Genomic DNA, 19712 nt, shown 5'->3' with positions numbered 1-19712 from the left:
TATTGGATTCGTCAGAATGTGTACTTTCTGAAAATATATGGTTTTCTGGGGTCTCTGTACTGTTAGGTGGTCTAATGTCGCATAATACACACACCGGGTGGTTATGTTGCAGCAGCCAGCGCGTCAGCCGTGAAAATGTCTATACATATTGTCATTTGGGGGTCTCTGTGCGCCACATAGTTTGGTATATCTATGCACATTGGGCATCAAACTATTTAGTAGACCCGTATGTTTATATTTAGGATGCTTTATGCTGGTAATGATACATGGACAATACGATGCTGGAAAGTTGAAGCTTTGAGGCAATTTTCAGATATTTCACCAAAACCGCCAAATTTGGCAAAGCCTTGCGACTCAGTAGTTTGGAGCAGAAAAGCATGGGTACCCATTTTAGATTCTGTAGAATGTGTACTTTCCAAAAATGTATGGGTTTGGGGGGTAAACATATATTTCTGTGTTTTTACCCCACAAAAATGCAGACAATGTGTTGATCTTTCATTAGCTGAAGTTACCCACGGGACTGTTTGTATGCGCTAACTTCATTTTGGGGCCTCTAAATGCCAGATACTTTGGTAAACCTATGCACAATGGGCACCAAACTGTTTGGAGGACCCCTGACAATCATATTTAGGGTGCTTTTTCTTGGTGCGTAACGATACATGGGTGATATGGTACTGAGAAGTTGAAGCTTTGAGGCAATTTTCAGATATTTCACCAAAACCGACAATTGTGGGAAAGCCTTGCGACTCAGTAGTTTGGAGCAGAAAGGCATGGGTACCCATTTTAGATTCGGTAGAATGTGTACTTTCCAAAAATATATGGTTTGGGGGGTAAACATATATTTCTGTGTTTTTACCCCACAAAAATGCAGTCAATGTGTTGATTTTTCATTAGCTGAAGTTACCCACGGGACTGTTTGTATGCGCTAACTTCATTTTGGGGCCTCTAAATGCCAGATACTTTGGTAAACCTATGAACAATGGCCACCAAACTGTTTGGAGGAACCCTGGCAATCATATTTAGGGTGCTTTTTATTGGTGCGTAACGATACATGGGTGATATGGTACTGAGAAGTTGAAGCTTTGAGGCAATTTTCAGATATTTCACCAAAACCGACAATTGTGGGAAAGCCTTGCGACTCAGTAGTTTGGAGCAGAAAGGCATGGGTACCCATTTTAGATTCGGTAGAATGTGTACTTTCCAAAAATATATGGGTTTGGGGGGTAAACATATATTTCTGTGTTTTTACCCCACAAAAATGCAGTCAATGTGTTGATTTTTCATTAGCTGAAGTTACCCACGGGACTGTTTGTATGCGCTAACTTCATTTTGGGGCCTCTAAATGCCAGATACTTTGGTAAACCTATGAACAATGGCCACCAAACTGTTTGGAGGAACCCTGGCAATCATATTTAGGGTGCTTTTTCTTGGTGCGTAACGATACATGGGTGATATGGTGCTGGGAAGTTGAAGCTTTGAGGCAATTTTCACATATTTCACCAAAACCGACAATTGTGGGAAAGCCTTGCGACTCAGTAGTTTGGAGCTGAAAGGCATGGGTACCCATTTTAGATTCGGTAGAATGTGTACTTTCCAAAAATATATGGGTTTGGGGGGTAAACATATATTTCTGTGTTTTTACCCCACAAAAATGCAGTCAATGTGTTGATTTTTCATTAGCTGAAGTTACCCACGGGACTGTTTGTATGCGCTAACTTCATTTTGGGGCCTCTAAATGCCAGATACTTTGGTAAACCTATGAACAATGGCCACCAAACTGTTTGGAGGAACCCTGGCAATCATATTTAGGGTGCTTTTTCTTGGTGCGTAACGATACATGGGTGATATGGTACTGAGAAGTTGAAGCTTTGAGGCAATTTTCAGATATTTCACCAAAACCGACAATTGTGGGAAAGCCTTGCGACTCAGTAGTTTGGAGCAGAAAGGCATGGGTACCCATTTTAGATTCGGTAGAATGTGTACTTTCCAAAAATATATGGGTTTTGGGGGTAAACATATATTTCTGTGTTTTTACCCCACAAAAATGCAGTCAATGTGTTGATTTTTCATTAGCTGAAGTTACCCACGGGACTGTTTGTATGCGCTAACTTCATTTTGGGGCCTCTAAATGCCAGATACTTTGGTAAACCTATGAACAATGGCCACCAAACTGTTTGGAGGAACCCTGGCAATCATATTTAGGGTGCTTTTTCTTGGTGCGTAACGATACATGGGTGATATGGTGCTGGGAAGTTGAAGCTTTGAGGCAATTTTCACATATTTCACCAAAACCGACAATTGTGGGAAAGCCTTGCGACTCAGTAGTTTGGAGCTGAAAGGCATGGGTACCCATTTTAGATTCGGTAGAATGTGTACTTTCCAAAAATATATGGGTTTGGGGGGTAAACATATATTTCTGTGTTTTTACCCCACAAAAATGCAGTCAATGTGTTGATTTTTCATTAGCTGAAGTTACCCACGGGACTGTTTGTATGCGCTAACTTCATTTTGGGGCCTCTAAATGCCAGATACTTTGGTAAACCTATGAACAATGGCCACCAAACTGTTTGGAGGAACCCTGGCAATCATATTTAGGGTGCTTTTTCTTGGTGCGTAACGATACATGGGTGATATGGTACTGAGAAGTTGAAGCTTTGAGGCAATTTTCAGATATTTCACCAAAACCGACAATTGTGGGAAAGCCTTGCGACTCAGTAGTTTGGAGCAGAAAGGCATGGGTACCCATTTTAGATTCGGTAGAATGTGTACTTTCCAAAAATATATGGGTTTTGGGGGTAAACATATATTTCTGTGTTTTTACCCCACAAAAATGCAGTCAATGTGTTGATTTTTCATTAGCTGAAGTTACCCACGGGACTGTTTGTATGCGCTAACTTCATTTTGGGGCCTCTAAATGCCAGATACTTTGGTAAACCTATGAACAATGGCCACCAAACTGTTTGGAGGAACCCTGGCAATCATATTTAGGGTGCTTTTTCTTGGTGCGTAACGATACATGGGTGATATGGTGCTGGGAAGTTGAAGCTTTGAGGCAATTTTCACATATTTCACCAAAACCGACAATTGTGGGAAAGCCTTGCGACTCAGTAGTTTGGAGCTGAAAGGCATGGGTACCCATTTTAGATTCGGTAGAATGTGTACTTTCCAAAAATATATGGGTTTGGGGGGTAAACATATATTTCTGTGTTTTTACCCCACAAAAATGCAGTCAATGTGTTGATTTTCATTAGCTGAAGTTACCCACGGGACTGTTTGTATGCGCTAACTTCATTTTGGGGCCTCTAAATGCCAGATACTTTGGTAAACCTATGAACAATGGCCACCAAACTGTTTGGAGGAACCCTGGCAATCATATTTAGGGTGCTTTTTCTTGGTGCGTAACGATACATGGGTGATATGGTACTGAGAAGTTGAAGCTTTGAGGCAATTTTCAGATATTTCACCAAAACCGACAATTGTGGGAAAGCCTTGCGACTCAGTAGTTTGGAGCAGAAAGGCATGGGTACCCATTTTAGATTCAGTAGAATGTGTACTTTCCAAAATATATGGGTTTTGGGGGTAAACATATATTTCTGTGTTTTTACCCCACAAAAATGCAGTCAATGTGTTGATTTTTCATTAGCTGAAGTTACCCACGGGACTGTTTGTATGCGCTAACTTCATTTTGGGGCCTCTAAATGCCAGATACTTTGGTAAACCTAGGAACAATGGCCACCAAACTGTTTGAAGGAACCCTGGCAATCATATTTAGGGTGCTTTATCTTGGTGCATAACGATACATGGGCGATATGGTGCTGAGAAGTTGAAGCTTTGAGGCAATTTTCAGATATTTCACCAAAACCGACAATTGTGGGAAAGCCTTGCGACTCAGTAGTTTGGAGCAGAAAGGTATGGGTACCCATTTTAGATTCGGTAGAATGTGTACTTTCCAAAAATATATGGGTTTTGGGGGTAAACATATATTTCTATGTTTTTACCCCACAAAAATGCAGTCAATGTGTTGATTTTTCATTAGCTGAAGTTACCCACGCGACTGTTTGTATGCGCTAACTTCATTTTGGGGCCTCTAAATGCCAGATACTTTGGTAAACCTATGAACAATGGCCACCAAACTGTTTGGAGGAACCCTGGCAATCATATTTAGGGTGCTTTTTCTTGGTGCATAACGTTACATGGGTGATATGGTGCTGAGAAGTTGAAGGTTTGAGGCAATTTTCACATATTTCACCAAAACCGACAATTGTGGGAAAGCCTTGCGACTCAGTAGTTTGGAGCAGAAAGGCATGGGTACCCATTTTAGATTCGGTAGAATGTGTACTTTCCAAAAATATATGGGTTTTGGGGGTAAACATATATTTCTGTGTTTTTACCCCACAAAAATGCAGTCAATGTGTTGATTTTTCATTAGCTGAAGTTACCCACTGGACTGTTTGTATGCGCTAACTTCATTTTGGGGCCTCTAAATGCCAGATACTTTGGTAAACCTATGAACAATGGCCACCAAAATGTTCAGAGGAACCATGGCAATCATATTTAGGGTGCTTTTTCTTAGTGCATAATGATACATGGGTGATATGGTGCTGGGAAGTTGAAGGTTTGAGGCAATTTTCACATATTTCACCAAAACCGACAATTTTGGGAAAGCCTTGCGACTCAGTAGTTTGGAGCAGAAAGGCGTGGGTACCCATTTTAGATTCGGTAGAATGTGTACTTTCCAAAAATATATGGGTTTGGGGGGTAAACATATATTTCTGTGTTTTTACCCCACAAAAAATGCAGTCAATGTGTTGCTTTCTCAGTAGCTGAAGTAAAGTCCTGATCAATTTGGATGCGCTAACTTCATATTGGTGTCTCTAAATGCCAGATACTTTGGTAAACCTATGCATAATGGGTATCAAACTGTTCAGTGGACCCCTGGCAATCATATTTCAGGTGCTTTTTCTTGGTACCTAATATAGTTTGGGATATGCGGAGTAGCAAAATAAAACCTTTGAAATGATTTTTCAGAATTTTGAATTTTTTTTTTGAAAAACCGCTATGTTCAGACAAGCTTTTATGTTTGGTAGTTGGGAGTAGAGAGACATAGTTACCCATTTTGTAATCGGCAGAATGTGTACTTTTCAAAAATGTATGGTTTTCTGGGGTAAACCTACGGTTTCAGGATTTTTTGCCTTGGAATCTAAAGCATGCCGTTTTCTGCCTTAGTGCTTTCAAAATTCGGCAATATACTGCCGGGAGTTTTTGAGGTACAGAAGTCCTAAATCTCCCTAAAACTATACATATCTGGTATTGGCACGTTCAAGAGACATAAGGCTTTCCAAATCAGTTGGATTTTCATCCGTAAAATGAAATATTTTTCTTGTATAAATTGATATACGATGAAAAATGGTAATTTTTCATTTTTTTTTGGTATTTAGCACTATAAATTTTTTTGCACAGGTGGAAATACATGAAAACTCAGGCAGATTTAGAAAGCTCAGTTTCTACCGAAAAAAACAATGTATAGTTTTCCTAGGTAAACTATAGGTTTCCCCTCAGAAAATGCCCCTAAAGTGAGAGAGCACAAAATGTTTCAAAAACGGCTGGCATTTCGCGTAACCAAAATGTGAAATTCTGCTGGCACTTAAAGGGTTAATATATGCTTTAGTCGCCTGTAATATGGCTTTCTCACACAGTTTTCTATAAATAAACAAATAAACTTCAAATTCAGTGGGAATTGGCAAAATTATTGGGCGATTCCATGCGATAAAAGGGAAGACTTTTCAGTGAGGACGGTGTTTCTCTTTGGAAAGGAGGTTCTTTTTTTTTTTCCTCACAGGGATACTTGCACTTCATGAACAGTAATAAGTATAGGAATATTTGTGAGTTTGCTAAATTATGCAAGCAGGGATGCTTAAAAGAAGTAATCAATTCGTGGTGCTCACCCAGGCTAGGGCATTATTTAGAAAGAAGACACTAATACAAGTTGAAACTGCAGGCATCCCAGTCAACTGAAGTTGTAGACTGTCAAAGATAAAAGCTACTGGGCAGGGCCGGATTTGTGGAGAGGCCACCAAGGCCCGGGCTTGGAGCGGTAGGATTTTAGGGGGCTGCATGCTGCCCAACCACACCCACATTGGTTCAGAAACACTGGGGATGTGCAAGAGATACAATAATATTTTAAATCTTCTGTGCGCAAATCCCCATTCCTCCGGTCCTGATGATGAAATTTGAGCGGATAAAAGAGAGGGGACGGGCAGCGGGCTGGCCCTGCTACTGGGTCCAGCAAAATCTTTTTAGCACCCCCAAACATTGTGAAAAATACATTTTCATAAAAATTCAATGCAAGGGTCTGCTTGCTTTTATCCCTGGTTACAAACATACCTCCCAATATTTTGGGAATAAAAAGAGGGGTAAAAAAAAATGGCGCGTAGTTTGTGGACATGTTTTTGGTCACGCCCCTAATTATCATGTTCATTTTACAAAATATGGCAGGTAATGAAAGTTTGAACATATTTCTGTGGGTTTTTTTCAGTTATTACAGTTTTGGTAATGAAGGTGAATTGACCTTTAAGCTGTGAGTCTAACTTCTCTCAAGAGACCTGTTATCTTATATTGTTACAAGTACTTATTTGCTTATCTCAAAATTGTTCCAAATGTATCTTATCTGCAGCTGCGACTGTTCTGGGCTCTCTGCCAAAAGCTAATTAAGTTAGAAACTTTGTTTCTTTTTCTGGCTGTTCAGTGCAGAGAAAATCTGGACTTTCCAGTACAAACAAGGGACTATGGGTTGAGCTGTCAAAAGAGGGACTGTCCCTCTGAAAACTGGACAGTTGGGAGGTATGTTACAAACAATGATTAGGGCTGTCATCAGAAATCATGGGGCCCTGCACAACATTTTCTGGCCCATCCCTTCCCCACCTATCAGTACAAAGGCCACAGACTAAAACAGTAAATAAAATCCATTTGGCCAAAGGGTTTGCCACCACGTCAAGGTAGAAGCAGGTGCCCACTCTAACCTAGATTGCACTTAGGTTTAGAATTTTATTGCTTTTCTAATGTATAAATAAGAGCCATTTGGTTTAACCCTTTAGTCAAAAAATAATCAGTCCTAATAAGGGCAATGGAAGATGGAAATTTGTCTCCTGCTTAAAATCTGCACCACTGATGAGCAGCAAATATCCTAAAAAACAACTTCTCCATTTAACTTGCATGTCTAATGTATAAACACATTTATTGTACAAAGCTAAGGACTATGTTGGCATTTTATAAATACATGTTAAGACTGGAAACTAAACACTGCACAGTTATTAAAAAAACAAACAGGCCATCAATAAGAACTTTTATTTGTATATAGTGAATAAAGTAGACCCTCTTTTAAAATATAAGGATATCATAAGTTACCGAGGAGTTCCACGACTATATAAAAACACAAGGCCTAACGCCTTATACAGGTCATGGAACTGCGAGGTGACTTCTAATTTCCTCATATTTTGCAACAGGGGGTACTTTATTTATTATGATACACAAGTTTCAGTGAGTCATGTTAAAGAAATGACATCACTAAGCTCTGATTATAACCAATGACATCACTAAGTGCCATTTATAAAAATATACTTTACAGGATTTTCATGGCTCTTGTGTATTATAAATACATAACACAACAGATACACAACAATTATAAATAAACACAATAAGAACTTTTATTAGTATGAATAAATAACATATTTAGTATAAATAGAAACGTTCTAGTGGTGGCCAGTGGTTGCAAAAAAAAAACATTAGTGACCAGGGCCACCCTAAGCATTATTAAAAAAACGTTGGTGGACAGGTCTCGCTTATAATTTACAAAAACAATCATTTGCGGACAGGGCCCCCCTAAGTATTATATGTATAAATAGAAACATGTCCTAAGTGGCCAGGGCTTGTTGATAAGTTACAAAAAAAAAAAAATCAGCAGCCAGGGCCCTTATAAGAATTATAAAAAAACACATTGTCGGCTGGGGCTCCCTTAAAAGTTATAAAAAAAATATAATTAGGGGTCAAGGCACACTACAAGTTAAAGAAAAATAAAAAACATTAGCCAGGCCACCAAGTTATAAAAAAAGAATTGGTGGCCAGGGCCCCCTAAAAGTTCTTAAAAACACTGGTGGCCAGGGCCCCCTTACAAGTAACAAAAAAAATAATAAATGGCCAGTGCTCATAAAAATTTATAAAAAATAATTGGTGGTCAGGGAACTCCTACAAGTTATAGACAAAAAAACTGGTGGCCAGAGTATAATATTGAGTACCCTTCTATGGAAGGTTTAGAATATAGCCGAGATATAACTAATTTGGTGCCTGCACAATAGATGCATAGAGTCTGAGTACACTGCAGTGTTATAAACATGCTAAAGAACAGGCATCAGAGTGGCAGAAACTGTTACTTCCAGACACATGTATGCCACTGCCTCTGTTTAGGCAAAAGATGCCGGAAGCCTCCAGCTCAGTGCTGCTCCTTTTCCCATGAGCACTTTGTAACATGGAGAGAGGGCAGTGGTTTCATATGTAAGAGATGCAGGGACTAACAGGTAACCACTAGTGGTGTGCAGGTCGAGAAATTCTCAACCTGCACCTGACTCAAACCCCCCCGCCCCTCCCAATCTGCACCCTGCCTGGTCCGCCGTTCCCCTTCTATTTATAGACCAGCCCTGCAGCAATATTACAAAAGGCACAAGTCTATAAATTTAGGGGCCAGAAGCTGCCCATACTAGGTCGCGACCAGGGAGAGCAGGGGCGTTTCAGGTATTAATGCCATCTGAGGTGGTGTTCACAATGCCACCTGCCCTGCCCCTTGTGCTTACCTTAAAGGAGAAAGAAGGTTAAAAATAAGTAACTGAAAAAAACTAAGTGACTGAAAACTAATCTCATTACAGGAACATCCTTATGGAAATTAAAGGAATTGTTCAGTGTAAAAATAAAAACTGGGTAAATAGACAGGCTGTGCAAAATAAAAAATGTTTCTAATATAGTTAGTTAGCCAAAAATGTAATGTATAAAGGCTGGAGTGATTTCATGTATAACACGTCAGTCACAACACTACTTTTCAGCTCTCTTGGTTTACACTGACTGGTTACCCTGGTTACCAGGCAGTAACCAATCAGAGACTTGAGGGGGGGCCACATGGGTCATATCTGTTGCTTTTGAATCTGAGCTGAATGCTGAGGGTCAATTACAAACTCACTGAACAGAAATGTACCATGTGGCCCCCCTTCAAGTCGCTGACTAGCCCAGAGTTATAGAGCTGAAAAGCAGGAAGTTGGATTCTGGCTGTTTTATTAGACATCTGTTCACTCCAGCCTTTATACATTACATTTTTGGCTAACTAACTATATTAGAAACATTTTTTATTTTGCACAGCCTATCTATTTACACAGTCTTTATTTTCACACTGAACTATTCCTTTAAGGGGAAGAAATCAAAATTGATTGTGCTGTGGGACTCAGGTGACCAAAGATAAGGAACATTTTTTCCTGCACAAAAAAAACCCGATGATTTTTTGGAGTAAAATAAAATGGCTGACAAAATTCTGGTGCAGTTGCTGTCTGATCAGTTTCAATAACCCACTAATGAAATATTAATTACACATCATTTAAAAGGAAGATTTTGACTTAAAATAAAAATCTTAATAAAACCTTTTCTACACTGATGGGTATTTTGTTACTTGAACTAGGGTTGTAACCAAGGGTAGCCAATGCCAGAAACTGCACACAGTGATGTAAGAAACCAAATCCATTATCTGATATAAGCTTATAATACACAAAAGCCATGAATATCCTGTAAATGATATCCTTATAAACGGTGAGTTCTGATGTCATTTCTGTCACTACTCACTGAAATTTGTGTATTATAATAAATAAAGTACCCCCAGTTGCAAAATATGAGGATATTAGAAGTTACCTCGGAGTTCCATGACCTGTATAAAAACACTCGGCCTTCGGCCTCGTGTTTTTATATGGTCATGAAACTCCTCGGTAACTTATAATACCCTTATACAAGAGGGGGTACTTTATTCACTATATCATGCCCCCCAAGGTGGCCAATAAAAATGGAACCCCCTGTGGCAGCAAAGTACATTCTCTTTAGGTTGTAGTAAAAAGGACATGAAAAGCCAAGGTACATTTTTATCAGAAGATGTTGTTTCAATGGGCGTTCCCCTGCAGATCATATATCAAGTAACTTCTATTCCCTTGTAAAGAGTCATTTCTGGCTGACACTACTCAATGCTCCCTGCCAATAAAATTTGTAAGCAAAAATGTTCCTAGTGATGAGTTTTACATCATAGTCAGCAAAGCCAATTTCTCACCAGTCTAGCTTGTAAATTGCTAATTAAAGCTGGGGCCTTATTAAACATTTTATCTCCAGCCATGCACTTACCCCTTCTGCCCTCCTCTCCTTGTATATTATGCAATCTATCCAACACACCATCCCCACATCCAGTTCAGCAGACTTGCCTCCAGCCCTCACCTCTGTGCCATTGCTGCCCTGGCCCATCATCTATTGCCAGTTTTAAAAGGGCAGAAAAGGGCTACTGAAGTGCTTTAGGATTTGTTGTAATTAGGCTCTTGTGGATAGTAGAAAAAAATGTTGCATGATTTCAAAAATTTTGCCAGTTGCCTTCAATGCATTTGCCACATTTTTTGAAACTGGTCATATTCACCCATCACTAGTTGTAATGTCAGCCAATATATAAGAAACCATTCAAATGCATGGGAAACAGTAGGGGGAATAAATCACCTCTGTGGAATCCATGTAACATATTGTAAGGTAATATACTGCACTGGATTGTTCTTAAAGTGATTGTTAGCCCTCTTATTTTTCTTTTACTAGGCAGCTCTGAAATATCCATAATGTATTTGCCTATTTCCCCCTCTGTCTTGGATTTTCAATGCTCCCCTATGTTATTCTTTTTATGCTTCTTTAATAGTTATGCTCTTAAAGGGGACCTACCCCCCCAAAAAAATATTTTAAATACTATTTTATCATGTTAAGCTAAATTAACTTTAATTACACTATATAATTTATTCGGCTTCTTCTGGATCCTCTTCTTACTGTTTGGTAATTTACAGAGCTGAAGGCTGACGAACATGACGCCCCAGTGCTCCGCTGCGCTGTTCTGCATGTGCGGTCAGTGTTTCTAACGGGATGTTGCATTCCTTTTCAATGAGCATCTCCCATTACTTATTAAAAGAACAACGAAAATGGTTGTTCTAGAGCTAGAGAATGTGTTGAAAGCTACCCATGCATGTCACTAAAAATGTGCAGATCAAAACAGCCCTGAAGAACCTTGGAACCTGGGAGTCTTTAGTGTTGGGGCCTAAATGTGAAATAAACAAAAAAACAAAAGCTGCAATAGTTACATAGTTCAAATTTGAATTGTAGAAATTGGCACAGGCGACAATGTCAGGCCAGCTGCACCAACCTAAAAGCACATTTTATAAAGAGTAAAGTAAAAAAGCAGGTGCAAATGAGCACTCCAGTGCACCCAATTATGAGACCATAAACAACAATTTTATTTAAAAAAATATTGCTCTAGTGTACTCTCTGATTGATATTTAAATTAATCATTACGTAAAATAGGAAACCTAGCATGATGGTTAGCATGAAGGAATCAAATAAATAAAGGTAAATGTTAGTTCTCTTCTATTGCACACAAAGAATAAACACAACAGTCTCAGATTGCAGCCTTTTTACAGACCAGTGAAGCACTAAAAGCAAATATTTGCAGGGCAAAGTGAGAATGCACTAAACCAGGCAATCAAATTCAATATTTAATGTCCCAGTGCTTAAAAACTAAACTCCGCACCATTCAGAACAAGAATTGATTAAATATTTGCTCAAACAACAGGTCAAAGATTTTACCTGCTGGCTCATGACTGTCCCAACCACCATTCTGCTTCTGGTATCTGACTGGCACATGTTTTACTGGTAGGCCACTACGAATCTCCAGAGAAAACAACCCCAATGTTCTTCGTTGTTCCTCAAAGTTTTATTGCTGTATCTCTTTTACCAGTTTGTTTAAACGCTCATTAATATCCTTCATAAGGACTGGGGCCCAAAACTGCACTGCATACTCATGGTGAGGCCTTACCAGGGACCTATGAAGAGGAACATTATGTTTTCATCCCTTTAGACAATGACAATTTATATGCAAGACAGCACTTTAATTGATTTATTAGTTACCGACTTGAATCAGACAGAAGTCCACAAAAACTCTCATACTGTCCAATTAATGAATCTCCCAGCCTGTTCAAAGGCTTCATAAAAGTCTTTGTATTGCATCTTAGTTTTATTCAAATCTAGCCTGAAAACTAAAATGTGATTATTGGACCACTATAGAAAAAGGATTGAGTATGGGGAAAACGTTTTCCCTTTCGTTCATTTTACAGCAGGTTTTAGCAATGAATAAAGTGTACAAGTGCAAGACACACTTTACCCTCTGATTCGTGCCCCCCTTAGTGGACTGGACTGAGGCTCTTCAAGTTGCCCTAAGTTGTGTAACAGTTGTAGTTAGTTGTGTAACATCTGCAGAGTTATCTGTACTGTTTATATTGCCTAGGAGAGCTATCTCTAAATGCACCTACAGTAACTCTTTTATTTTTCCCAGAACAGTTCATTTCACAGAGTGCACTATCACTCCCAACTACTCCTTCACCTCCCTTCCCATAAAGGTGGTCTTACCAGAGGGTATATAATGCCTTTGTTTTGTCTGAGTACAGAATCCACGCAGCTCATATATGTTTATTATATAGTTAATAAACGTTGTTTATCTTTTCACCTCAAATGATCTCTGGTCTCTGAATTTCCCAGACATACATTTAAAACATAGAATGTATAAAAGCACAACAATGTAAGGGGATGAATGCAAATTTGTATTAAGAATACAAGACGTTTCCCACCTGAATAATAATAATGGTGGCTTAATAATACATAATAAATGCATTCTTCAGGTTCAGGAAATGCATTTCAACTGTCATATGTTTTTGCCTTATATACCCAGCTGAATATGTGCTTTCTAGGGAGTTGTTTAATACTAGTTCTAGATGGCATTTTTTTTCCCAGCGTAAAAAATGAGTGTCTTTCTGGTGGGCATGCACTCACAGGTCTTATGTTAAAAGAAAATGGTGTTTATTCGGCAAAGAAACTGCTAACGTTTCGGCTAGCCTTTCTCAAAGTGACTGTATTTTCGGACAGTTAAAAAATGTTTTCCCCTTCCCACCACTAATTTGCAAATGCAAATTAGGGTTCGGTATTCAGCCGAATCTTTCGCAAAGGATTCGGTGCATCCCTAATGTTTATATATGTATATTTCTTACATATTTCATTTATACTTGGTGTTGAATTGAATGATGGTGAGGGATTGATAAAATGGATTTAAACCGTTTTATTCTGACATAAAGCACTATCGCTTGAGAGGTTTATTTATATTAATAATATACAGTTTGTAGAAGAAAGTCAGCTCTTCCATGCATGAGAGTCTGTAGTGAGAGGGAGCTGCGTCACTTAAGCAGACATGACATCATGAACCCGGAAGCAAAGTACGTGCGTGGTAATGGACGGCTGGCGTACAATTAAATGGGATTAAATTAAAGGGTATTTATACTGCTGGCAACCTTTTGCACACCAGAATCAGAATTCCCCAATAAAGGCTTTACGCTGAAACGTTTATGTAATTTTTATTTATACCTCTTTGGGTTGGGTGGCATGTGTTTAAATGACACTTCTGAATTGATTTGACGTGCTATTTGTATTGAGCATTGCTTTGTATTATTTGTACAACTCATCTTTTTGATAGTGATTCTTTTCTTTACTACCCCCTGCGTCTATCTTTTTGAGTGTGCAAGACTATTATACAAAAGTTGTTACTATTAAGACAGATGGGCATTTATGATTAATAATTACCTGATCCTTGTGTGCACTAGCAAAGTTCAGGCGATTACCATGAAAGTCTATGTTTCCCTCCTGATGTGTTTCCCTTTTCCCTAACCCTCCCTGATGACCTATAGTGCTGCAATGCCAAAGGCAAGATACAAACCTGGGGATTTACTTGAAGTGTACATTAATGGTGTGTTGTATTCAAAATCACTTTTGAAGGACCAGTAACATCAAAAAAGTTAAATAATTTTAGTTACTTTTATAGTATCTGTTTATTTTCTTGCCTTCAAATGCCCTCTTTTAAATTTTCAACCTCTAGTTCCAATGAGAGCCATAAATGACATTTGACCCTCTTCTAGTCTTCCTCTGTAAGAACTAAACCCATTGTATTTATAGATCTTATTTGTAATCTGCTGTGTAACCAAATGCCTTTAAGCCCAGTTCAATTTAAGGCTAGGGCTACATCAGGGCCGAAATCGAAAATATGTTTGCTGACTTCAGTCCTACAGCGATCAGTAGCCTCCTCTCTCTTCAACATTCAGCAGTGTTGAATTGGAAGTGGTATGAACACACTGTAAATCTCTGCATTTTGAATAGCTATCCGCCGAAGTCTGTTTGTGCTGCTGCCGATTCAGCACTTCTGAATGTGGAAAAGAGAGGAGGCTACTGCCAGCGGGAGGAGTGAAATCAGCCACCATATTTCAGCTGTTTGCAGGAGCCTTCAGCCTGTGTGCCCATAGCCTAAGGCTAGGGCCAGACGATAAAATTTCTCCGATGGTGGAGAATCAGCTGCTCCCCTTCACTAAGGCAGATTTCAGTGTGAAATGCAAATTCTCGCATTCGTGCCGGAGCTGACACAAGGCTTCCTGGACCGAGCACAGAAAAGGATTCTGTTAGCGGATTTCAGCAGCACCTATGGCTAAGCAGCAGTTTGTTTATATAAATGAGGATAGTGTTTCTGAAACAAACATGACATTTTTTACCAGTGCAGGGCAACAGTACATTATATTTTAATTATATTAAACAAAGAGGTGAAAACTAATTTAAAAAATAAAAACAAAAAGGTGAGATGGAAAGGAATTTATTGTGGATTATTTACATATTGACATCAGAATATTCCAACCTTGCCTCTGTTCAAATGGCCTATGCTCCAATCAAAAAGTGATCTATTGTTGCAAATAGTAATAGTTTTGTAAAAAGCTGGTAGCTCCATCGCACATACATTTCTGTCAACCTATTGTGCATAAAATAACAGTAAAAGCATTTAATATTTACATATTTATGAATCATGCTGGGGGCAGGTATAGTATAGTAATAGTTCTTGGGAGCTTACTGTACTGTGCACATGCCTGAGTTAAAATGTTGCAAGGGAAGCCTAACGTGCCTGGTTAATTTTTTTTATGGACTAGAAAGGTTGAATTTATTCACCCGGTGTTGTTTTTGTTTCCTCTTCTAAATGGACAGTTCCATAAAAAGGAGAAGAAAAACTTCATAGTGATTGTTATAACTTACCGGATACTCCGGGCCGGTGCTCTTCCTAGTAACTCAACTGCCAATGCATAATCCTGGGGGAAGTGAAGCAAGAAGAAGCAGGAAAGAGATCACTCAGTGGTGCTCGCTGAGAAAAACCCTGGGCCAGTGCAGTTTTTTGCTAATAGGAGCACTGGTCCAGATATTGACTCCTTTAAAAATGTCCCACTTATTTCCTATAAAAAATCAGATTGATGGCTGTAAGAGTGGATGTAGGAGGGAGTGGTGCTCAAGAGCGACTGTTGCGGCCAAGAAAGAATGGGACATACCCATGTCTTGGTTGCAACTGCTGCTGTTTTTTAATTGTTTAAAGGGGGATACATTGTATCATCCAAGGAAGGGTACAGCGATAAAAATTAATGGCTACCATACCTATAAAGTACTTACGTTGTGCATGTAATTAAGTGCCTGTGTGGGTTGTCCTATGTTGGACAAACCACAAGAAGTGCTAAGTCCGCAATAAATACTAAAAAAAGTGACAAAGCAGTTGCAAATCATTTTCTTGTTGCAGGCCATGGGGTACAACAACTAAAATATCAAATAATAGATAGTGTACCGAGAATGCGGAGGGGAGGAGATAGAGTAAAAATGCTATTAAAGAAAGAAGCAAGATGGATTAGAAAATTGGAAACATTGGTCCCCCATGGTCTCAACAGGGAATATGATTTGAGCAAGATATATCGCTGAATTGTTTTTAATTTAATTTTAAACCGTTTTTATTAAAGGGATAATTATGTGTCCTTCTCTTAGAGCAAAAAGGTTTTTTCACACCAAAATTTATGGACATTTTAAGGATCACTGGACTGTTTGCACAAAGGTATAGAGATACACGTTTTTTGTTAATGTAAATTGATACAACTGTGGCGATTTATAAATGTGAAACATTGTAATTTTGGAAAAATGTCACTAGGGGTCACTGTGATACACTGTATAAATAACAGAGCACAGGTGCTGTCTGAGTGGCTTGAGAAAAGACTGTGTGGTCTGAAACGTTGCCAATTGTTTGGGGTCAGAGCCCATGTCCTAATAAAGACATTTTAACAAAAGAAACCATTGACTGGTGCCGTCAATAACTAATATGGTCTGATTGAACAGATTGAAGGTGGAAACCGCTGGACGTGCATCAGAGTACAGTGATTTGGTGGTGAAGTGTGATGAATGTGAAACCTGTGGCACTGGTCCAGGGTATCAGGTAAGTGATAACAGTCCTTGGGGGGGTCTAACATTTGGCTTTCACCAGTGACTGAAGCTTTCCTTCGCCTATACTTAAAGGCTAGATATTTTGTTTATATTATTATTACTTTACTTTCTATTTAGTAATCTCATATTCATTGTTCTCCTAGCCTGGTTGCTAGGGCAACTGGGTCTCTAGAACTAGGAAACAAAAAGGAATAATCCAAAATCACATAGAATACAAAGTAAATACCACTTGCAAGCTTAATATTACTTAATAATAAACGTTAATTGAAGTGCAAAATGCCCCCTTCACATTTGTGAACATTTGACTTCTCCATTTACTAAGAAAACTATCTAAGGCACAGGCTTTATCCTACAGACTTCACCTTACAGATAAACAAGGCACATGCATCCTTTAAAAACTGGTTTCTGCTTATAACAGCCTCAGAACTGTTGCCCAAAAAGGCTTTATTCATTGCTAAGGCCAAACCGTCTGGACCAAGTTTTGACCCAGCCTCCAGATAACTGGCTGGGATAAAGAGATCACTAGTCACTAAAGCCTCTTCCAAGGTGTCCAGAACAGCCTTGCTTAGTCTTTCGTCAGCTGGACCTTGTTCATTGAGTACATTAAACAGAGAGTCAGCTTTGGACCTGAATTCTAAAAGCACAAAGCAGGTCAAGACTCCATAACGGAAAATATCAAAGGGGACAGCCTCATGGTCTCTGCACCGAATCTTCCTCAGAAGCTCAGAAGAAACCTCTTCAGGCAGTTCTCCTTCCCGGCATATCCTAGATAAGACTTCACTGTAGATCTTTCCAGTCAAGCCTGTCTTCTTCTTCCTCCCTCCTGTGCTCAAACATTCATACGCCATGCTGAGGTTATTATTAAATGCGGTCCTGTTTGGAGACACAAATGTATACTACTCACTATTCTCTGAAATTAGTTTCTCTAAATTATATTTTATTGTAAATGGATCTCTTCTAAGTAGCCTTTCATCTGATCGTCATGTTCTATTCTGTATTGTTTTTGATTCATTAGGCATCCTAGCAAGCTTTTTTTTTTACTGTTAATGCTATCCAGTTGTCAGTCACTGACTTAGCAATAAATATAAAATCTTACAGCACATCTGTTTTTTTTTATGCTTTTTTCAAATTTTAAGACACACCCTTATTGATCTTGCATTCCGATTTTCTAGCAACCAGATAGCAATCTAAACGATAAGCTTGAGAGATGTAGAACATAACTGGAAAAAAATGGAAGATATAAAAATAAAGATGTAAAAATGAAGGCACAGGGACAAATTTATCAAAATTTGAGTTTGTGAAAAGAAAAAGCTGACAAAACTTGTGCAACTTTTGTTCTTGAATGCTAGCTCATTTAAGAAAAAAAACACGAAAAAGTTGCATGCCTGCAGGAAATACATTTTTTCTTTTAATTTCAATGAGGCTGAGTTTTACTTGGTGGCTTTTCTCATTGCTTTTCTTTAATAAATTCCAACCATTTAAGATTTCAAAAAAATACTCATGTATTATCCTCCAAAGTGTAGGGACGCCAGCAGCTAATAAACCTGTTCTGTAAAACTAGAATAGTGAATAATGTATTCCCTATTGTAAAATATAAGGATAAGGCTGAAGAATGAGTGCTGTTATACAGGTCATGGAACACCAAGGTGAGTCATGTGGCACAAATTACTGTGTTAGTTCCTGTGTAATGTTAGTATAATCTGCTGCATAATAAGCTTGAACTATACAAAGGGTTCTGTTGCAATAATAGAAAATTTGTCTTTAAAGGAGAAGGAAAGGTTAAAACTAAGTAAGCCTGATCAGAGAGGTCCACCTAAATATACCAGTAAACCCTCAAAGTAGTGCTGCTGTGCTGAGTCCTCTGTCAAAAGAAACACAGCATTTCTTTCCTTCTATTGTGTACACATGGGCTTCTGTATCAGACTTCCTGCCTTCAGCTTAAACCTCCTTTCCCTGGGCGTGAGCATGCTCAGTTTGCTCCTCTTCCCCCCCCCCTTCTCTGCTGTAATCTGAGCCCAGAGCTATAAGTGAGCAAGAAGAGACTCAGGCAGGAAGTGATGTCATACCTAGCTAATACTGCAGCTGCTATCCTAAACAAACAGAGAGCTTCTAGAGCTGTTTAATCAGGTATGGTAAAACATTCTACAGAATAAATATAGCATTCTAGGTTGCACTATTCCAGCTAATATATTGGCAATAAAATGCCTCCTTAGCTTTCTTTCTCCTTTAACCTAGCCATTGGCATTATTATTAACAGGTACAGGTATCTAGATATTCAGCTGCAGTCTATGACTGACAGATGAAGTAGGTAGAGAGCCTTGCTCATATGAGCTTTCAATCTAAAAGAGTTATGCAGAAGAATATAGGGAAATTATTTTACATAACATGGATAAAATATGTTTGAGCATTTGCCAGCTAAGCAATCATTTATTTGCCCAAAATATACCAATATATATATAACCATATGCAACATTTGTATATGGTAGCTAGACAAGAAGCAGGCCTTCCCACCTTCCACATCCCTAATACTATCGCACCTTTGGGAGTGGTGGGTCAATCTCAAGTACCAAAGAGCCCGGTTAAGACGCTGCTGGCCCAACAGATGGGCGCCCTTGTCCCCCACCGCCGTCTCTGAACCGATCCATAGCTTCTCAAAGTAATCTGCCAGGAAAGCTGTAGGGTCCTCTGGCCTGGCCTCCAGCAGCTTCAGTACGGACTCTCGCAGCATATCCCTCGCTCCAGTCTGCGCTAAAAACTCTGTTTCGTTAACCGGACCTGGAGCTGCTCGGGAAACCGGCGAGCCAGGCATTACACGCCGTTTCTCCGCCATCATTATGTTTGCGTGAAGCCGTACAGGCGCCATATCTAGTGAGGGCAAAACCAATATCCTATGGGATTACAGACAAGTTCTCCACAGCGCCATCTTTACTAAGGTTGTTTCCACGGTCGACATCTCAGTCGCCATGGCAACTGAAGATGCTAACAAAAGCAAAATGATAAAAAAAAGTCTTTCATTGGTGCAAATTGCAAATTTCGAAATGAGGCGTGAATATAGCGTTTATAAATAA

The 19712-nt window shown here is 39.0% G+C and overlaps 1 protein-coding gene across 1 annotated transcript; it reads right to left on the bottom strand.

Annotated features, from left to right (window-relative positions):
* Window positions 1-14979: 14979 nt before the first annotated feature.
* Window positions 14980-19552, bottom strand: tpgs1.L (tubulin polyglutamylase complex subunit 1 L homeolog). The gene is made up of 2 exons (XM_018256048.2): window positions 19182-19552; window positions 14980-17517 (listed from the first exon to the last, which is right to left on the bottom strand). The coding sequence occupies exons 1-2, from the start codon at window positions 19505-19507 to the stop codon at window positions 16989-16991; spliced, it is 855 nt and encodes a 284-aa protein (XP_018111537.1). The 5' UTR covers window positions 19508-19552; the 3' UTR covers window positions 14980-16988.
* Between the last annotated feature and the right edge of the window lie 160 nt (window positions 19553-19712).

The sequence above is a fragment of the Xenopus laevis genome, chromosome 1L, assembly GCF_017654675.1.
Source record: "Xenopus laevis strain J_2021 chromosome 1L, Xenopus_laevis_v10.1, whole genome shotgun sequence".
Classification (NCBI taxonomy): Eukaryota; Metazoa; Chordata; class Amphibia; order Anura; family Pipidae; genus Xenopus; species Xenopus laevis.
The sequence above is the reverse complement of the archived record's forward strand: the minus strand, read 5'-3'. Positions and strand labels throughout refer to the sequence as shown.

Coding starts and splice junctions, on each gene's coding strand:
- tpgs1.L (XM_018256048.2), bottom strand. CDS start 19,507: ATGGCGCCTGTACGGCTTCACGCAAACATAATGATGGCGGAGAAACGG. Junction 17,518..19,181: donor TTGACCCACCACTCCCAAAG/GTGCGATAGTAT, acceptor GTCTCCAAACAG/GACCGCATTTAATAATAACC.